Raw genomic sequence first — 19663 nt, 5'->3', positions numbered from 1 at the left:
TTGACGATCCTCCCTGCTGCTTTGGGAACAAAGTTGTAAAGTTTAGCCTAATGATTAAGATATTGGATATAGATTGATGGGATTCATGTTCAGGTCCTTACTTGGTCAAAGAGCTCCCTGAATTATTTTGGGTCAGTCAGCCTCTCTGAGCCCAAGCTACCTCACATCATTATTGTTGAAAAGATAAAGGGATGCCCTTTTATCTAGTGGGACCCAGAAGTATACTTCTTCTGTTGCATCTTATCTTGTATTCAGTAGGTCACATACTACTAAGAAACTTGTATTTTTATTCAAAGATGTGTATTTTAAAAATGCCATGCTATTTTGTATAATGTATTTTTGTTGTAGATTGAATGGGACTGTCAAAACAGAATATCTGAAACAAATTGGGGAATCTAACACAAACTTCTTTCTGTAGTTCAATTTTTAAAAAAACCTCGGTTAATCAACTCTTCTTTAGCCATTTCATTGAATTTGCAAATGCAAAACATTTTAGTTTCTTACAAAATGTATAAATCTGTATTTATAAAAATACCACTTTTTCTCTGTAGTGTTTGGCAAAGGTAAAGCCTGGTCTATTTCATTGTCAGATTTAATTCAGGCTGCGGTCCATCTTGCTCTTGCTGCTTGACTCTTCTTGGGGAAAATGGTCTCAGCAGCACCTGTGATTTTCTGTATATATGAAGCTCCTGTTATGAAAAGAGTGCAGTGGTTAGAATGAATGTTGCAGGCTAATTCTACTGACTGCCGGCTGCCAGCAGTTTGACAGTTCGATTTGCAGTGGCTCAAGGTTGACTTAGCCTTCCATCCTTCCGAGGTCGGTAAAATGAGGACCCAGATTGTTGGGGGCAATATGCTGACTCTGTAAACTGCTTAGAGAGGTCTGTAAAGCACTGTGAAGTGGTATGTAAGTCTTATTGCTATTGCTATTGTTATCAAAACTAATGGAACTGAAGTGGTGCAGAATGTCCCCAAGTTCTGTCTTGTTACGTTCCTAATTAGGCACTCTGCATAAGGTATTGTAACATTAGGAACAGATGTGGCTTCCAAGGAAAGCATGTTGAAGAAAGTTATGACAGCTCAAAGTGGAAGGACAGCTTTGGAAATGTTGCAGAAACTCTTCCCGATCAAAGAGCATACCAAACATTGTAGTCAGTTAAGCATATTTGTACATCACTTAACCAAACGTTCATGGTAATTTCATCACACATTTTGACATATAACAAGGAGACATTCATCATTACCATCACCATTTTGCTTTTATTCTGGAAAAAAAAACCTTTTCTAACATATTTCATCACCACTGTATATAATTGAGGCATTAAAAAAAATTAAGTCACTGTTCATGATTCAGAAACACATAGCATTTTGTTGTTGTTGCTATTGTTGTTTTTTTTGGCTATGTCTTGTCACATAATTTCAATTATTAGTGTTTCTGAGCATCTCCAGGGAGGTTTTCTTCTGTGTGAATAAGCACAGCAATTTTGATCATTTCCCCCCAAATAGACGGATTCTTAGAAACTTAATTTCTGCCCTGAAATTAGCATAAAAATTACTAATTGAAACAAGCATTTTCTCCTCTACAGGAGGAGCCTGTAGAACAGTGGTTCTCAACCTTCCTAATGCCGTGACCCCGCAACCGGTCATAAGTTGAGGACTACCTGTATTTCCCTGCCTGGGAGCACCGCGCATGCGTGGTGCCGCCCCCTGCGCCGGCTGAGGCATAGCTGGCAAGCGGCAGAGACGGCGCAGGCTGACCACCGGCTGGGCTGCCAGCTGGCCCAGCCCAAGGCAGGTAAGGCACCTGCTGGGCCCCACACGTACCAGCAACCCTCCCTGTGCCCGCCGCTGCCCCGCTAGCCTTACCTTGGCCACCACCCATTCGGGGCGGCGGCAGGCAGGCCCAGGCGCTCCTGGGTGGCCACGGCAAGTGGCAGCGACAGCGCAGGCTGACCACTGACTGGGCCACCAGTTGGCCCAGCCCAAGGCAGGTAAGGCACCCGCCGGGCCCCACACGCACCAGCAACCCTCCCTGCGCCCGCCGCTGCCCCGCTAGCCTTACCTTGGCCACCATCCATTCGGGGCGGCGGCAGGCAGGCCAGGCGCTCCTGGGTGGCCACGGCAAGCGGCAGCAACAGCGCAGGCTGACCACTGGCTGGGCCACCAGTTGGCCCAGCCCAAGGCAGGTAAGGCACCCACCGGGCCCCACAGCGCCAGCAACCCTCCCTGCGTCCACCGCTGCCCTGCTAGCCTTACCTTGGCCACCACCCATTCGGGGCGGTGGCAGGCAGGCCCAGGCGCTCCTGGGCGGCCACGGCAAGCGGCAGCGACAGCGCAGGCTGACCACTGGCTGGGCCACCAGTTGGCCCAGCCCAAGGCAGGTAAGGCACTTGCCGGGCCCCACACGCGCCAGCAACCCTCCCTGCGCTCGCCGGCCTCCCACCTCCCACCCCTGGCCCTCTTTTATTTACTTTTAGTAGTTGCTCAGCAGGGAGGGAAGCTTTCCAGAAAGTTTGCCTTGCAGCACCGTTTGCAGACGGGGGCTTTTGGCGGGCTCAGCAGGGCAGAGACAGCCTGGACAATTCCTATTGGCTTTTGAAAGCCAATAGAATTAGAGTCTATTCAAGAGAGTGTATTCTATTGGCTTTCGAACGCCAATAGAATAGAGTTTCTTGAATAGTCTATTCTATTGGCTTTCAAAAGCCAATAGAATAAGAGGGAGTAGCACAGCTAAAGAAAAGGGGAAAAAATGGCGGACAGCCCTGTTTGGCGACCTCCGTGAAATGGTCGTATACCCCAAATGGGGTCGCGACCCACAGGTTGAGAACTACTGCTGTAGAATTTGACAATAAATCTCTGAATCAGTTTTGAAAAACTCCTTAAGTATTGGGGTTACAATAAATAAATATATATTATATATAAAATCCGCTTACTCCAACTCAGCAGTGTAGCAAATTTAGTTATAATAAAATGTATGTGGTTGTTCATTGTAATATTGTATATTAATATCAAATACCCCAAAAATGTCTCTTGAAACTGGGTTCTAAAAGTAGACTTAAAAGAAAGGTAAATAAAATCCAAAACTGTATCAGTTAAGAAATTTATTGTAGCATATATCTAGTTCTTAGACTATTTCCATTCAGCTCTGATAGGTTAATACATTTCAGATTAGCCAGCATACTTGTTCAGCCTTTGTGTTTTCAGTGGAAAAAAACAAATGATGGTCTCAAAACCCCTTGCTAGTTTTCTTTTAGAAAATATATATAATTTGAGATGTGCAGCAGTTGTGCAATAGCCATTTATGTTGTCATTCTCTGCTTTCTATGAACCACGAAAGGCTTTGGGCTCTAAAATAGAAGCACAATCATGGCAATTCAATAGATGACAAGTTTTTACTCCTCCTCCCATCTAATGCCAAACATTTCTGCTTTGGGTCCAAATGCTACAGAATTTCTGCAGTCTACAAGAAGAAACCCAGTGCATTTCAAATGAAACTTTCTGTTACGCTACTTGAATTGGTGCTTATGGCCAAATGTATAGTTCATGACTTGCAGAGCTATTGGAGATGCAACATATTTTTCTGTTGATAATTGTATTTCCTAAGAAGCTTGGCAGCAATTAGATGGGTACAGAGATTAAGACTCGCCCTGTATTTTCCATTTATAAATAAGATGTTTGCTTTGCTGTTTTATTTTTATTGTTCATTTAGAATTTTGATTTTTTTAATGGCTTATCATTGAATTGTCTGATGGTTACTTTTGAATTTTCTGTGTTTACACTTTTTTGAGCTAAACTCCAACTCCTGTGAAATTGTCAAATAATTTTAGGGTTGCGTGCAAAAAAGAAAAAAAAAGAATAAAGGAGATTTATAAAGAGATCAAAGGAAGCAGCTTGGGGTGGGTGGGTGACGTTTCCCCTTTCTAGTTCTCTTCAAGTATTTCAGATTCCCCAGAAATAAAGTTTACTAAGAACATTTGGGGAAAAAAAGTGGTAATCTCAAATTGATCTTTGTAGCACTTATCTTTATTATGGTAGAGTGCTGTAATGATAGCTTTGCATGGGTAATGCGGTAGTATAGTGCCTGCATTGAAATGGTTAATTCAGTTGAATGGGACAAGAGATAAATCTACATTATTCTTTCATTATCTTTTAGATAACTCTGTCACTTCTTGATCTTTGTTCATTTACCAGGAGATTGAGGATTTAGATCCCTGTTTGTTTGTTTTTAATCCATTGTGTTTTGCATTATTTTATATCTGCAAGTGATATTTGGGGGGACTGCCCAGATAATTAAATATTTTACAACCTCTGCTATCCTATACCATCATGGTTTGAAACCAGCATGGATCCAGGACCCATACAGCATTGTTCTCCAAAAGGCAAGGAAGGGCTAGTTTGGAAGGAACACCCTGTCCTCCTATTCCGAAGATAACCTGTCATGACATCATTTCATCTTTTTCTTCTTAATGGATTTTCTCTGGTAAAACAAAATTGAAGGAATTGGTGGGAAAAGAGATGAGAACATCTGAACCTTCCCAAGCTATCTTCCCTTATGTAAAATTCAATTAATATATATTATGAGCCGGGAGGGTTAGTAATTCAAACCTTATTGGCAGACACCTTATTCCAAAAATTCCAGTGAAAAAAAATTGAGACATCAGTCAGGCTGAATCTCTTGACACACCTTTGTCTTTCTGACTAGAGAATTTTGAACTGATCTCTCATACTTCTACCACAGTCTCTCCCTTTAACTCAGCTCTAGAGAAAATAGAAAAGAAGGTGTTTTGAATCTTTTTTTGGCCAAACCCCAGAAATGTAGAATTTAACAAACCTTGTGCCAGATATAAAAGTTGTAGCTGTACAACAGTGAGGTCTTGCTCATGGCGAAGGTTTTAATGAGGAATTCCTGTTTAAAATGTATAGATATAAAAGGGATATATTGAAAAAGGAGGAACACGAGAAAACAAAGAGAGCCAACAATTGCATACACAGAATTCCAACAAAAATATGTACAGTCTGTCTAGATAATCTAGTAGTGTTAGTTTCAGCAAAGGCTGAAGTCCATTGCAAAGGATAACTAGAAAAAAATAATCTGATTTTCCTGCTTGGATGTTGTCAGATGGGCCTTCCTCATCCTGTTCTTTTTCTCCTTGAGCAGCACTCTATTTTACACAATACAGAAGATAAATGAAAACTTGATTCTTTGGGGAAACTAATCATGCAAACACCTGCATTTGATAGGTGTAGCTAGTGAAACAAAGTTATCCAGTGGCTGAAGCTATCTTTGTAACAAAGGAGTGGAAAAATGATAAAAAGTGCTGAATGATTTTCACCAGTTACAGGAAAAGGGGCAAGCTTTAGCAGAAAAGATGAATTGCCATCTGTTCAGGTTTCTTGGAGTATTTTGGGTGATACAATTATGCCATGCACAAAGTAAATGTTTGTCACATGAGAACAAGGTGATTTGCACAGTAAATGAAGTAAAAAATCACCTGGGAGAACTGCAAGAGAAAGTTTTTCTAAATTTGCATTGTGCTTTGTATCAGTTCTGGGAAGAATAGAATAAACTGTTGGAATTAGTGGATTGTTAAATACTCATTTTCACTCCTATATCTATTGTTCAATGAAGGATTTTTGCCAGAAGTATTGGTAAAGTAGTAAACTGTCTTGATTTTGTTTGACGTTCTAATATTGATTCTCATGCTCCAAAATAATTTGTGGTCTAAAGTGTTGATTTCTGTATAGATAGAGAGCTGTTCTCCAGAACCTGGTTTGGCTTTGAATAGTCAAGAGTTTACATACTGTAGTGTGAAGTGCTCTATTTCAAACTCCCAGCTGTGTCTGAAATTTACAGTGGAGTGGAAAAGGATTTGAAAAATATCAACCTGAAGTGGACACACTCTCTGCATTGTACTTGTCACCTAAGGGCCATTTATCTGTGCTTGTTGGGTGTTTCTGAAAATAACTTTTATGCACTTTTGCAAATACACATATATCCTATTCACTTCTGGTAGTGAAGGTCTATTAAAGTCAAATGTTAAAAATATGGAATAAAGCAAAAGTTAGAACTGTAAGCTGTATCCAATTTTGATAAATATTTTAGTTTTAAATAAATTATGTTCCAGTACTTCAAAGAATCTTACCTATGCACAGAGGACATGCAAACATGTACAAGTTTCTTTGAAATAGCGTAGCATATTTCTGATATAAATCTGAATTTTCTTCTGTTAGAAGTGCTTTATACTACTAGCAATATAGCCAAGTAATCTATGGTATAAACCAAACCTTGCCTTTTTCAGAAGGTAGATTCCAATGAGGGGAAATATGCATTAGTTTTCCAAGTTTACAGCATGGTGCACATATGCTATGATCAGCTTTACGCTCAGACAGTCAACAAAACTACAAAACCTAGAACTGTTTGGAGATCTAGAAGAGAAGGTAACAGGAAAACTCTTGATCAGACTCAAAGACCTCTGGAACTGGCCACGATGATGAACAAAAATGTACCCAGTGAGGTGATCCATACCCATCTTTTCATAATTGCTTTCCAATGTCAGACACAAGTATGTAAATCCCTGTGTTGTTAAATCAGGTCTCATCATTTTCCTTCTCCTTATTCTTCCCATGGATACCTGTAGTCAAAGTGTAGTTGACCTTATAATAACCTTTTTACATGGCTATCCCTTGGCTATAATAGTAAATCTTTTACATGACTATTCCATGGCTGTTCAAGAAGGCAAAACAGAAAAGTCTTAGTATTGAGGAGTCCTTGGTGCTCTCTGAGCTTGGTTGTTTTCTTGCAGATATTTCATTACCCAAACTAGGTAATAGTATCATGTTTTGATGTTATCTAGTTTGGGTAACAAAACATCTACAAGAAAACAACCAAGCTCGGAGAGCATCAAGGACCCCTCATTTCAACTTGGAGCTACAAATATTCTCTATCACAGTGTTTCCCAAACTTGACAATTTTAAGGCATGAGGACTTCAACTTCCAGAATTCCACAGCCAGCAACGCTGCCTGTGGAATTCTGGGAGTTAAAGTCCACATGCCTTAAAATTGTCAAGTTTGGGAAACACTGCTCTATCAGCCTTAATATTCATTTAGTTAGCCACCCATACTATAACTAATTTTATGATTATGAAGGTGAATATACGTGTCCCAAAATAATGTTGCAGAATCCAGTCTGGGTTGGTCATCGGGATCAGAGTCCAAGCTTTCAGACTTGTGCTGGAGCCCATCTTCTGGGAACTTCTCTCTAGCCAGTTAATCATAATTTATGGTTATTGTAAAAATCTATTTTTTGCTTCTTATAGTTTTGAACAGTTGTGTAACATCTTTTTTCAGTTAAGAGTTTTGCTAGACATCATTACTGCTGTATCTTGGCTCAAATGTGCAGTTTCTAGATCCTAATAAAGCAATGATGCGCTGTTGTTCCAATTTATAGTGTGGCATCGACTTTGTTCTTCACCTGGGAATTTGAATCACCTGCAAGGTTTTGTTTGTTTCTTTTTATAGTAATCAGTCCTGAAAAAGGAATGGGAAATAACCACCCAATTTCTCCTCCTTCAGATCAGAAAAATTAAAATGTGCTTAGTAGCAGCTTCTGTACCGATGTCGTGTTTCTCACAAGTGATTCCTTAGAGTTCTAAGTTCTGTCAGTGTTTCTAGGTCATGTTTTATTGCTAGGAGATTCCCCACCCCCTCAGCTATAACTGCCAAATATCATTCAGATGCTGATAAAGGAGCAAAAAAAGCTGGTGATGGATTTCTAAAGACGTGCCATGGGACCTGGCTTAGCATAAGGAACATGGAGTTTTAAAATAGGAAACTTCCTGGCAATGAGCTATGAAACCAGTTGTGATCTGCAGGAAAGAGTCCATGAAATGAAATAAATTATTAACCACCAGCTCAACAGGAACAACTGAACTTTCCTACAAAGATTGCCCTAAAGGGAGTCCTCAATTTACACAATTTGGACTGGAAAATTCATTATTATGTGGTGCGGTTTTAGGCATCCAATTTTATGACCTTTTTGCACCCAATTTTATGACCTTTCTTTGCCAAGGTCATTAAGCAAACCCCTATCATAATTAAGCAAGATAACAGCTGGCTATGATTTGCAATCTTCCTTACTGGCTTTCTCACTTTGCTGGTCAGGAGCTGGCTGAGAAATGGTCCCATGAGATGGTCGCATGAATTCAGGAAGCTGTAATTGTTCTAAGTGTGAGCTGATTGCAAAATGCCCGGATCGAGATCAAGTGACCATAAGACCACTTTTTTCAGCATTGTCATAACTTTAAACAGTCGCTAAACAAATAGTTGTAAGTCGAGGAGTGCCTCTATTAAAATAATATAAATGCACTTAGGTCAAATTCTAACTTCATTTTCACCACTGTTGTTTCTGCAAGATATAAACTTTAAATGAACACATAACCTTTTAAAAGAAATTATTTTGAAACTTGTCAGATATTTAGCAAGGTGGGTTTGTTCTTTGAAAAGTGAGTTATATCAACCTGAATCATGTTATGTCAAGCATCTAGCACTAACTGCAAAGTTTGGTAGCATGGTAATTAGATTGGAGCCTCCTCACAGAAAGTGTCAATGTTATTTGATTCAATTTTTGATTTGATTCAATCATTCTGTTCCTTTAGAGTCCCAGATTGTGATATTAAATGTCAGCATGAAAGTACTCCCATTAATCAAGCAAAACTTGGTTATGTACTAAAACTTACATTTCACAGTAGAAAGTACCAGCAACTTCCAATAAAATGCAAAGCAAACATGAGGTGAGAGATCTATGAATAGGCTTTTCCTCAAAACCTTACGCGCTATTTTCTTGGCAAGGTTTTTCGGAAGTGGTTTGCCATTATCTCCTTTCCAGGGCTAAGAGAGAGTGAGCGGCCCAAAGTCACGCAGTTGGCTTTGTGCCTAAGATAGGACTAGAACTCACAGTTTCCTGGTTTCTATAGTCTGGTGCCTTAATCGCTACACCAAATTGGCTCTTTATATTAAACCTCCATTCTCTCTCTGCTGCTTGATCAAGACTATTCTTTTGCAGAAGGAGTATAGGTGAACTGTGTCTTAGCTCTTTGTTGCTGTTGGGGTTTTATTTTTATTTGTTTTGAATTTTTAGTATCATACCAAATTCTTTTACTTCTTCTTATGGTGGAAAGGAATTACAACATTAATCTGTTCCCACTGTGATGTTATTGTAAGTTTGCATACAATGAACCTTGTGCATAAATTATACTATTGGATCATAATAGTTGGCTTGGATGAATCTATGACATCAAATTCCATCTTGGCTGTTACTGGCTAGGCTGAGAAAAATCATGCATTTTTTCCTTCATTGGGTGGGGATATCACCTGTCTTGAAGGAGGTGATGACATAATTCTTTTTTTTAAAAAAGAGTTTTATATCCCTATCATTTAAATAACTTTAGACCAGGATTAGTTTCATCTTTTCCAGTCAAGGTAGGTCTGAGAGTGGTGGTAAATCAGTTCTTAGTACAGCTGGGTAGTTTTTTGGTTCTCCAGCACTGGAGATGGATAATCCACTCAGTGGGTTGAGACTGTATTCCTTGCCCAATCAGATCAGTCAGCCAAAGTTGCCACGCCTGTCCTGGACCACGGCTTCCCAGTCTTGACTGATCTGGCCCAGAGAACAGACGTACAACTTTGGCTCCTAGGCAGGTATAGTTCCTTTCCATTGGGGGATTATCTTCTAGTAGCTGAAATTGCTTAGTTTAAAAGTTAATTAGAGATAATTTAATTCAATTTAATTGATTACTCTAAAATTCCCTTACTAAATTGTAAGACTCAGGAAGTCAGATTCCCTACAGGGGAAACCACCCTCACTTAAAAGGGGGAATTCCCTAACTCCCCTCCGTCACCCAAACCCCAACCCCCACCCTCCCACAGCCGGAGCAGCCGGCAGCCACCTTAAACAAACGGGGAAGCTCGTGCAACCCCTTGTGTTATAAAAAAAAAAAAAAAGAAAGAAAGACAGAAAGGCAAGCGATTAGCGAGGGGAGCGGAGGACAAAGGGGACGCATGCCGGGAGGGAGATTGATTACGGGAAACAGCTGGCGAGCGAAGGAGCAGTTTCTTTCACTCACCAGGCTGCTCAGGGTCATTTAAACGAGGTGCCATTGTCTGGGCAGCTGGGAGCATGCGCGGCTCTTTGTTACAACCGCACGTGGCACCGGCAGCCTGTTTAGCACAGACGCAGTAGTCTCCTGCTTCTTCAGCACATGTGCAGTAACCTCCTGGCCTTTTTAACACATGCACAGTAGTCTCCTGGCAGCGGCGACCATATTTTTGTGCAAACAGGGGATCCAAGGCTCCCTGAGAAGCCTAGGTCCAGCCGCTGGAGTAAATTAATAGGCAAGCAGTACTAAGGTAGTAGAGCACCTTAGCATTCATTTAGAGACATTCAAATCAGACACATAGCTGCTTGTTCCAGGACTCTTCAATCCAAAGTAAATAAGAACCTTTCATAACTAACTGTGTTCAGTTGCCTTTGGCTCCTTCCGGACTTCGGGTCCCCCATTAGTGGCCCGTACGCTTCTGGATTTAGTGGTGGGTTCCAGGCATCCCCAGTTGCGTGCCTGTCCTTACCCACCATAGTCAAGCCAGGTTCCAGGCATTCCCATTAGCGTGCCTGTTCTTATCCGTGCACAGTGACTAACTCTGACAATTTTGCAGAGTCTGCTCCGGAGTTCCAGACGCCCCCTGTAGTGTGCCTGTCCTTACTCAAAGTTGGAGCTCTCCTACTACCTGGGTCCCCCCTATCGCGGCCCGGCATTAGTGGAGAATGGAGGAAGCAATCATTCCCTCCACTGGAGCCCTGCCTTCATCCTCTGGAGCACCCGCTTCAGAGGATTCGGAATCCTCTGCAGCCCCTAGAAAGGCTGCAAGGAAGTCATCAAAGAAGGCTGACAAGCAGGCAATCAGAAGACACCAAGCCCTAGAAAAAGAGTTCAACAGAGCCCAGAAAAGGGCCAGAATTGAAAATAGGCAGAATGGGGGGATAGGTCCCGATCTACCGCTGGGTCTCCCTTCATCCCCACGGGGCGTTTGGTCAATAGGGAACTCATCACAGTCCCAAACAGAGGGTGGGATAGGCGAATTCTCATCGCTGTCCCGATCCCCCTCCCCACGGAGGTTACAGGAAACCCCGAGGACCACACTAACCACAGCACCTGCAGGGTCGCAGGCAATGCTTACTCCTCCTGCATTGACGGGGGATCTGCTAGCTACCCTAATAGCACAGGCAGTGGACCGAGCATATGAGGCCAGGGCTCAAACTTCAAAAGCCAAGCCTCTAGGACTTAGAACGAGGCATCGGGAGGAAACGGAGGACCATCAGGACCTCTCCTCCTTCTCAGACTCGTCAGTCTCAGAGGAAGCTTACCTGGACCAGCCAAGTATGTCACAAGGGATTCAAATGTCTGAGGAAGAGGAGGACACCTCACCTCAAGGGCCGTCCTTCAGCGGCCTGTTTAACCCTTCTCTTTTTGTTACCATTCTGCGCAAGGCTGAGGCCACAGCCCATCTGGGGCATGGGACACCAGCGGAACCTGTCACAGTTGACACGGAGGCTGAGCCAACGTTCGCCAAAAAGGTAACCACTCAACACCGCATACCATGCCCGACCATGTTCCTAAACACAATAAGGAAACAGTGGGCAGCGCCAACCTCCCTACCGCTTCCTAGCAATGCGGAGAGGAAGCTATTTAACGTAGCAAGGCAGCTAGAGGGAACATTGGAGGTGCCGGTGGTGGACGAGCCCATAGGTCCCCTGATATTGGACACGGCCATATCAGGAGATTTTGCTGAGGCTCTTAAAGCCGAGGACCGAAAGAGTGAGTCCAACTACAGGAGAACGCACCAGGCAATAGCTTTGGCTACCAGGGCGACTACCTCCACGTCCTTTTTCACCAGAGCCACACTCTGTTGGCTCCGTGAGTTACAGGGCCGGGTTCCCATGGAGGACGTACGCACTCACCAGGAACTCAGCAAAATGGTAGCGGCCACGGAATATGCGTCGGACGCGACACTTTTAGCGACCAGGTTTTCAGCCAAGGCAATGGCGGCAAACAACACGAGCAGGCGCCTCCTCTGGCTAAAGAACTGGCAGGTGGATACCAAATCCAAGTGGAAATTGGCTTCGGCTCTGTACCAAGGGGCAAAGCTGTTTGGTGAGGCACTAACGCCATACCTGACAGAGAACAAGGACAAGCGCAAGGTCCTTAAACACATGCTTAAAAGGCAGGACAAGAGACCCGGCTCCTGGGGAAGGAAACAATCCTTTCGTACGGAAACCAGGGTCAACTATTTTCAAAATTCCCAACCCTTCCAAGCTAGACAGGATAGGGAAAGACAGGGGGACAGACAGAACACAAGACATAGGCAAACGCAGGGAAGATGGCCCTTTCGGGGGAACAACCGCCCCTTTCGCCGTACCAGATGACTCCCACCCAGACCTTCCCATAGGGGGCAGACTAGCAGGGTTTGCTCCCCAGCGGGAAGAGACCACCACGGACGTATGGGTCAGGAACACCATACGTCACGGTCTATCTCTAGAATTTCTCTCAAAGCCCCCGAACCACTTCCGCCCATGCCTCTGTCCCACGAACCCAACAAAGAGAAGGCCCATGAACAGCACCTTCTAAACATACGGGCCGTAGAGCCGGTGCCTATGAACCAGAGAGACCAGGGGTTTTATTCTATCCTCTTTGTGGTCCCAAAACCCTTGGGAGGTTGGAGAGCCATTCTGGATCTAAAAAAGGCTAAATTTCTACATAAAATACCGCAAATTCAAAATGCAGACACTACGCTCCATCTTTGGAAGCGTAAGGAAAGGGGATTTTCTGGCATCGATCGACCTCACGGAGGCATACTTGCACATCCCTATCTCTCTGGCTCACCGCCGCTTTCTACAATTCACCTACAGGGGGCACCATTTTCAATACAGGGCACTTCCATTTGGCCTGTCATCAGCGCCCAGGGTGTTCACCAAGATTCTGGTGGTTCTGGCAGCACGCCTAAGAAACGTCCCGGTCAGAGTCCAGTGCTACCTGGACGATATTCTAATCCAGTCATCGTCCGCCCAACAATCTCAGGCAGACCTATAGTTAGTGATAAAACTGCTGCAGGACCACGGCTTCTCGGTGAACTTTCCAAAGAGCCACCTAACCCCAACTACGAGAATACTCCATCTGGGAGCGGTCATAGACACAGAGGAGTGCAAGGTGTACCTATCACAGGAACGCCTCAGCAGCATAAGGAAAGCCGTAAAATAGGTAAGCCGCGGTCAGTCAGTGACGCTGGTCTGCCTCTCCCAGCTGCTAGGGAAGATGATATCAACCATAGCAATAGTTCCTTGGGCAAGGCTGCACTCAAGAGAACTGCAGTGGTTCATGCTCCCGTTTCAGAGACAGCAACTCAGTGCATCCCGGAAGAGGGTAGGCATACCTCTGAGAGTACGACACTCCCTCAGGTGGTGGCTATCTCCAGCCCTTCTCAGAGGGTCCCCCTTCAGGGAACCAGACAGAGTAATAGTCACAACAGATGCGAGCTTATTCGGCTGGGGAGCCCACTTGGGGACTAAGTGGACACAGGGCCGCTGGTCAGCGGTGGACCTCCGACACAACATAAACTGGCTCCAGCTGTGGGCTATTCACCTAGCGTTAAGGCATTTCCAGAGCAGCATAAAAAGCAGGCACGTACTGGTCCTGATGGACAACGTGACAGCCAAGGCCCACATAAACCGTCAGGGGGGCACACACTCTCGCTCGCTCTTGGCCGAGGCCCTCCTACTGGGGGCCTGGGCGGAACAAAATCTGGCCTCCATAAAGGCCGACCACATATCGGGGGAGGCAAACATCCAAGCAGATCTGTTGAGCAGATCAACAATAGATCACTCGGAGTGGCAACTACACCCGAGGATCTTCAGGGAGATCTGTCACTGCTTCGGGCTTCCCCAGGTGGACCTATTTGCCTCTCCTTCCAATGCCCACCTAACTCGCTTCTTCTCCTGACTCCCATCCAGGGGAGCAGAGCAGACGGATGCATTACGGAGCCCATGGCCAAGGGGACTCCTGTATGCGTTTCCACCCTTACCTCTCCTTCCGGCGGTAGTACGCAAGATTCTGCGGGAAAGAGCTGAGGTAATCCTTGTGGCCCCTTATTGGCTAAGGAGACCTTGGTTCGCAGACCTGAGGAGTCTCTCCCGCACGAATCCATGGCAGATTCCTCCGGAGAGGATCTCCCTCAAGCAGGGGGAGATCTCCCACCCAGAGCCACAATGGCTACAACTAGCCGTCTGGCTCTTGAACAGTCAATTTTAGCCAAGGGGGCTTGCTCACAGGGTGTAATTAGGGTCATACAGGCATCAAGGCACCCCTCCACGAACCGTATCTACGAGGCCACCTGGAGAAGCTTCCAATCATGGTGCTCTAAATAGGAATTGTTACTTGAAGGGATCACAGTCCCCAAGATCCTAGAATTTTTACTAGATGGCCTAGAGAGGGACCTCTCGCCAAACACGCTGCGCAGGCAAATCGCCGCCCTCTCAACTATACTTTCTGCCAGCCCCGGTGAATCCTTGGGCAAGCATCCCTTAATATAATCCTTTCTCAAGGGGGCTGCGAACATCAAACCGCCAACCGTGCACAGGTATCCATCGTGGGAACTACCACGAGTACTACAAGCTCTTACCAGAGCGCCCTTCGAACCACTCAAAACATGTGACATTCGCTACCTGACCCATAAGGTAGCATTCTTAGTAGCTATCACGTCAGCTCGACGGATATCCGAGTTAGCTTCTCTCTCAACGAGGAAGGACCTGTGTCACTTTCACAGGGACAAGGTAGTCCTAAGAATAGACCCTTCCTTCATTCGAAAGGTCAACTCCTTTTTTCACAGATCACAGGAAATAGTCCTACCAGACTTCTGTCCAAACCCAGCTCATCCCCTGGAGCAACAATGGCACACCTTGGACGTACGAAGGGCACTAAGACATTACATTTCACGCACAGTGGAATTCCGATGCTCGGAAGCGCTTTTCATATCCTTCCACCCCGCTACTAGGGGCCGGAAGGTCTCGTCCTCTACCATTGGTAGGTGGATTAGGGCATGCATCACTGGGGCATACCAGGCGGAGTCCTTGCAAGTCCCCAAGCATATCACGGCCCACTCCACAAGGAGCGCTGCCACCTCAGGAGCATGGGCCATGCAGGCTTCTATTGAAGAAGTATGCAGGGCAGCCACTTGGGCCTCGCCCTCGCCATTCATTCGCCATTACAAAATCGACAAGTACTCCTCTGCAGAGGCCTCCTTCGGTAGGAGGGTTCTCCAGCAGGTTCTAGAGCAAAGTTACACACAGACCAGTCTATTCCCCAACCCAAGGGACAATAGGCTTTGGTATGTCCCACTGAGTGGATTATCCATCTCCAGTGCTGGAGAAGGGGCGTTGACTTACCTGAACGCCTTTTCTCAGCACGGAGATGGATAATCCACACCCACCCTTATAGACTAGGATAATAGGGTATATTTAGTTGAGCCAAAGCGTCTTACTGTCAGTCAATGGCTGCGCTCGTGTCAAGACTGGGAAGTCGTGGTCCAGGACAGGTGTGGCAACTTTGGCTGACTGATCTGATTGGGCAAGGAATACAGTCTCAATCCACTGAGTGGATTATCCATCTCCGTGCTGAGAAAAGGTGTTCAGGTAAGTCAACGCCCCATCTATTTCAATTTGATTTCAAGACAAATCATGACATACAGATGTATTAATTGACCTAGGAGACGATGTGAGAGATTAAGATGGGAATGTTTGTGCTTCTGATATTTCTATGGTTTTTGATGTCATTGGCCTTAGACTCCTCCTGGACTGTCTTGGGAAGGTTTGGGGGGGCGGGGCAGAGAAGAGAGAAGCAAGCCATGACTCTACTATCTACTACTAGGATAGTATAGTTCAGTGGTGGCGAACCTATGGCACGCGTGCCAGAGGCGGCACTCAGAACCCTCTCTGTGGGCACGCGTGCCGTTGCCCCAGCCCTGCCTCCCCCTGCAGCCCCCTCATCAGGAGAGTTGCCCCCGGGCGCAGAGCAGCGCAACCAAGTACATGGCAGCTGGGCAGCAGGGAAAGACTCTGCCCCTCACACCCCATCGCGCGCAGATGATGCAGGGCGCGGGTAGAGGGTGTAGCCACCATGGCGCTGCAGGGCTGCCTGAGCGTCTGCGGCAGGCCGTGGAGGTGGTGGGTGGCCTAGCAGGTGGGGCAGGGGTGGAGCGGAATGATGGGGCAAGGGGCAGGGTGGTTTTGGGACACTCGGTCTCTAAAAGGTTTGCCATCATTGGTATAGTTCTACTCCTATCCTGGAAGAAGATTTCTGATGAGATATTTGGGGAATACTGATCCATCTTGCAGTGCCTATACTGTGTGGTACCATACGGTTTTTATTCTGGCTGTTTAACATCATATGAAGTTGTTAGGTATGATCATTAGGAATTGTGGATCTGGCTGACAATTTTCCTTAAGTGTAGGTATGCCAAGTTCCTGCATGGCTCTTTCAATAAATTGAAACATTTGAATAGTGTAGTGCATAGATCTAATACATCTAGTTCCAGTTTATATGGTCATTTCCCACTTTTAATGGGGAAGTTGATGGTCTGATTTAGAATTCTGCAACTATTCTACTCTATTCTATTCTGCTTATATATTTTATTGAAGTATTCTCCTATGGCAAAGTTATCAGAACTGTATATAGATGAGCCTAGTGATGTAGTGAGGAAGTGTTACATGAAGGGGAAAACGAAGGGGATACATAATTCAAATCTCTTTGAAGCTGAGAACTATTTTATAAAGCTCCTCAAGCCAAAGATGGATAATCATATGAATCAGACTGATATCCAATGCACATAGTTTTTATAATTTAGCCTTTTCTATCGTGGAACTTGGCTAGGGAGAATGGGAGGAATCATCTAATCCAACGTGTATGGGACTGAGTATTTTAAATGGAGGTTATACTGTAAGTGCGTGTGTTTTTTGAAAATAGCAAGAATTTCTTCTGTGAGTAAATTAATATTTTTTTAATATTTATCTTGGCAGTGTTTTAGATGACGAGAGCAGCAACCTGCGACAACAAAAGCTTGACAGACAGGTGAGTTTTTAAAATGTAATAATAATGATAATGATAATAATTAAAAAGTTGGAAGGGATCTTGGAGGTCATCTAGTCCAACCCCCTGATCAGGCAGGAAACCCTATACCATTTCGGACAAATGGCTGTCCAGTCTCTTCTTAAAAATTCCAGTGTTGGAGCATTCATCACTTCTGGAGGAAGGTTGTTCCACTGGTTAATTGTTCTAACTGTCAGGAAGTTTCTCCTTAGTTCTAGATTGCTTCTCTCCTTGATTAGTTTCCATCTGTTGTTTCTTGTCCTGCCTTTAGGTGCTTTGGAAAATAGCTTGACTCCCTCTTCTTTGGGGCAGCCCCTGAGATATTGGAACACTGCTATCATGTCCCCCCTCGTCCTTCTCTTCATTAAACTAGACATATCGAATTCCAGCAACCGTTCCTTATATGTTTTACCCTTCAGTCCCGTATCATCTTTGTTGCTCTTCTCTGTACTTTTCTAGAGTCTCAGTATCTTTTTTACATAATGGTGACCAAAACTGGATGCAGTATTCCAAGGATGCAGTGTGGCCTTACCAAGGCATTGTAAAGTGGTATTAATAGTTCACGTGATCTTGATTCTATCCCTCTGTTAATGCAGCCTAGCACTGTGTTGGCTTTTTTTTTTTTTTGCTTTATGCTTGTGCTTTTTCATTCATGAAAAATAGAGTGATGTACCTGGACTTGTCTAGTATAGGGAAAATATATTTTATTTAATTGAGAACAGTTAATTTTTTTCACAGGAGTAATCAGGACTAATTATTAGATCCTTTCTCTAGAAGGAATTCAGAGCGAGTACAACCCAACGTGGGCTCATTTAGGGATGTTAGGGATGACTTTGTGGCAGTAAGTGGCAAAATGTTATTTCTTTACCCTTATTGTATCAGTGGATAGTCGTTCAGTGGCCTTGTTTAGGATATGCTTGTTCCTATTAGGTAAGGATTGGCCACAGGATCATAGAGGGTTGCTGTGTGGAACATTCTGGCTATCTAGCAGATAAAATTGCTCACATCCAATCCAACTTGACAGTTCTGACAAGTTGCTGGGGGCTTAGTCTTCTCATTGAAGAGTGTACACAATCTGGAGGTCTTCATGGACTCTGAACTCCTGTTTGATGAGCAGGTGGCAGCTTTGCACAGGAAGGCCTTTGTTCAGCTCCATCCACAACTAGTTGTGAACCTTTCTAGAACAGGAAGCTCTTCAGGTAGTGTAGTCACTCACAGCTTGTCTATTTACCTGGGATTGCCCTCAAAGACCTCATGGAAACTTCAATTGGTTCAGAATGTAGTAGAAGGGGCAGTTATCAGCCTGCCTTGGTATCCGTACATCAGGGGTGTCAAACTCAATTTCATTGAGGGACGCATTAGCATTGCGGTTGCCCTTGGGGGGTCGGGTAGGTGCGGCCTACTGGATGGGCGTGGATGGAGTGGGTGTGGCTTACTGGGTGGGCGTGGCCAGCTCTACATCATTCGCGTCAAGGATGCTTGTGGGGGCCTGGGCAGGAGTGGGACAGATCTGAGGGTCTCTGGCAGAAAGGGGTGGGACCGGGGCAAGCACCAAGGCATAGTCCATTTCTTCATTCCTCACAAAGGAATGGTTCCTTGCTGTTTCCAGACAGCCTTGTGGAGCTAAGACTGAATGCGTTTCAGCATAGATGGCCACCACAAAATTGTACATTGGCTCTTGGCTGGCCTGGGCCAGGGCCAAGGCAGAGGGGGCCGTTCCAGGATGGCTTTGCGGGCCACATAAAACCACTTTGCGGGCCGCATCTGGCCCCCAGGCTTTGTGTTTGACATGTCTGCCCTCTGTCCTGCAAGCTGTGTTGGTTGCCAGTTTGTTTTCAAGTGCAATTCAAGGTGCTGCTTATGATCTATAAACCCTTGTATGGCATAAGGCTTCGTTGAAGCACTCACTAATTTCCTATGACATCTGTGTGGCCAAATCAAGCTGACAGGGTGGAAACGCTTCAAGTTTCTTTGATTAAACAATGTTATCAGGACTCAGGAAGCGTATTTTCTCTGTTGAAACTCCTGCTCTCTGGATTAAGGTTCCCCCTGCCAGAAGGTCATGAAGGCCCTGAGCTTGGGCTTCAGTCACTGAAGCCCCCTTCATGGAATGTTTTGGGGTTGTCTACTGAATTCACTATATTGTTCCTTTTTTAAAAAAGTTTTTGTTGCATCTCAACTAGGAATTAATCTGACAATTCATACTACATTCATGAAATGGAGCACTTACATTTTAAGCCTAATGTAAGGACCCACCCCACTTTGCATCTTAAGAAGACAGAACTCTTGGAATAGCTCTTCCAACAGGAATCCTTTATTAAGAGAAAATGGTTGCAGGCATGCTAGACAGGACTTGGGGTTCAAGCTCTCCCATTCAAGGTTTTAAGGGGTTCCCCAGTAGTCCCACCCAATCAACCCCCCTTCCAGTGATAGTTTCAAGTATCACAATTCCATCCCCTTTCTTCTTCCGTCT

General features: G+C 44.7%; 1 protein-coding gene across 5 annotated transcripts in view; it reads left to right on the top strand.

The window, feature by feature from the left end:
- TUB (TUB bipartite transcription factor) overlaps window positions 1-19663 on the top strand; it is a 128342-nt gene that overhangs the window by 70435 nt on the left and 38244 nt on the right. For all 5 annotated transcript variants that reach the window (XM_039344571.1, XM_039344570.1, XM_039344572.1 and 2 more), the window contains one exon: window positions 17121-17172. In XM_039344571.1, coding sequence (XP_039200505.1) covers window positions 17121-17172 — 52 coding nt within the window. The remainder of the gene's footprint in view (window positions 1-17120; window positions 17173-19663) is intronic.

Source organism: Crotalus tigris, unplaced genomic scaffold, assembly GCF_016545835.1.
Source record: "Crotalus tigris isolate CLP2741 ecotype Arizona unplaced genomic scaffold, ASM1654583v1 scf7180000017933.3771270, whole genome shotgun sequence".
In the NCBI taxonomy this organism is placed as follows: domain Eukaryota; kingdom Metazoa; phylum Chordata; class Lepidosauria; order Squamata; family Viperidae; genus Crotalus; species Crotalus tigris.
Note: the sequence above shows the minus strand (reverse complement) of the source record. Positions and strands in the feature narration are given on the sequence as shown.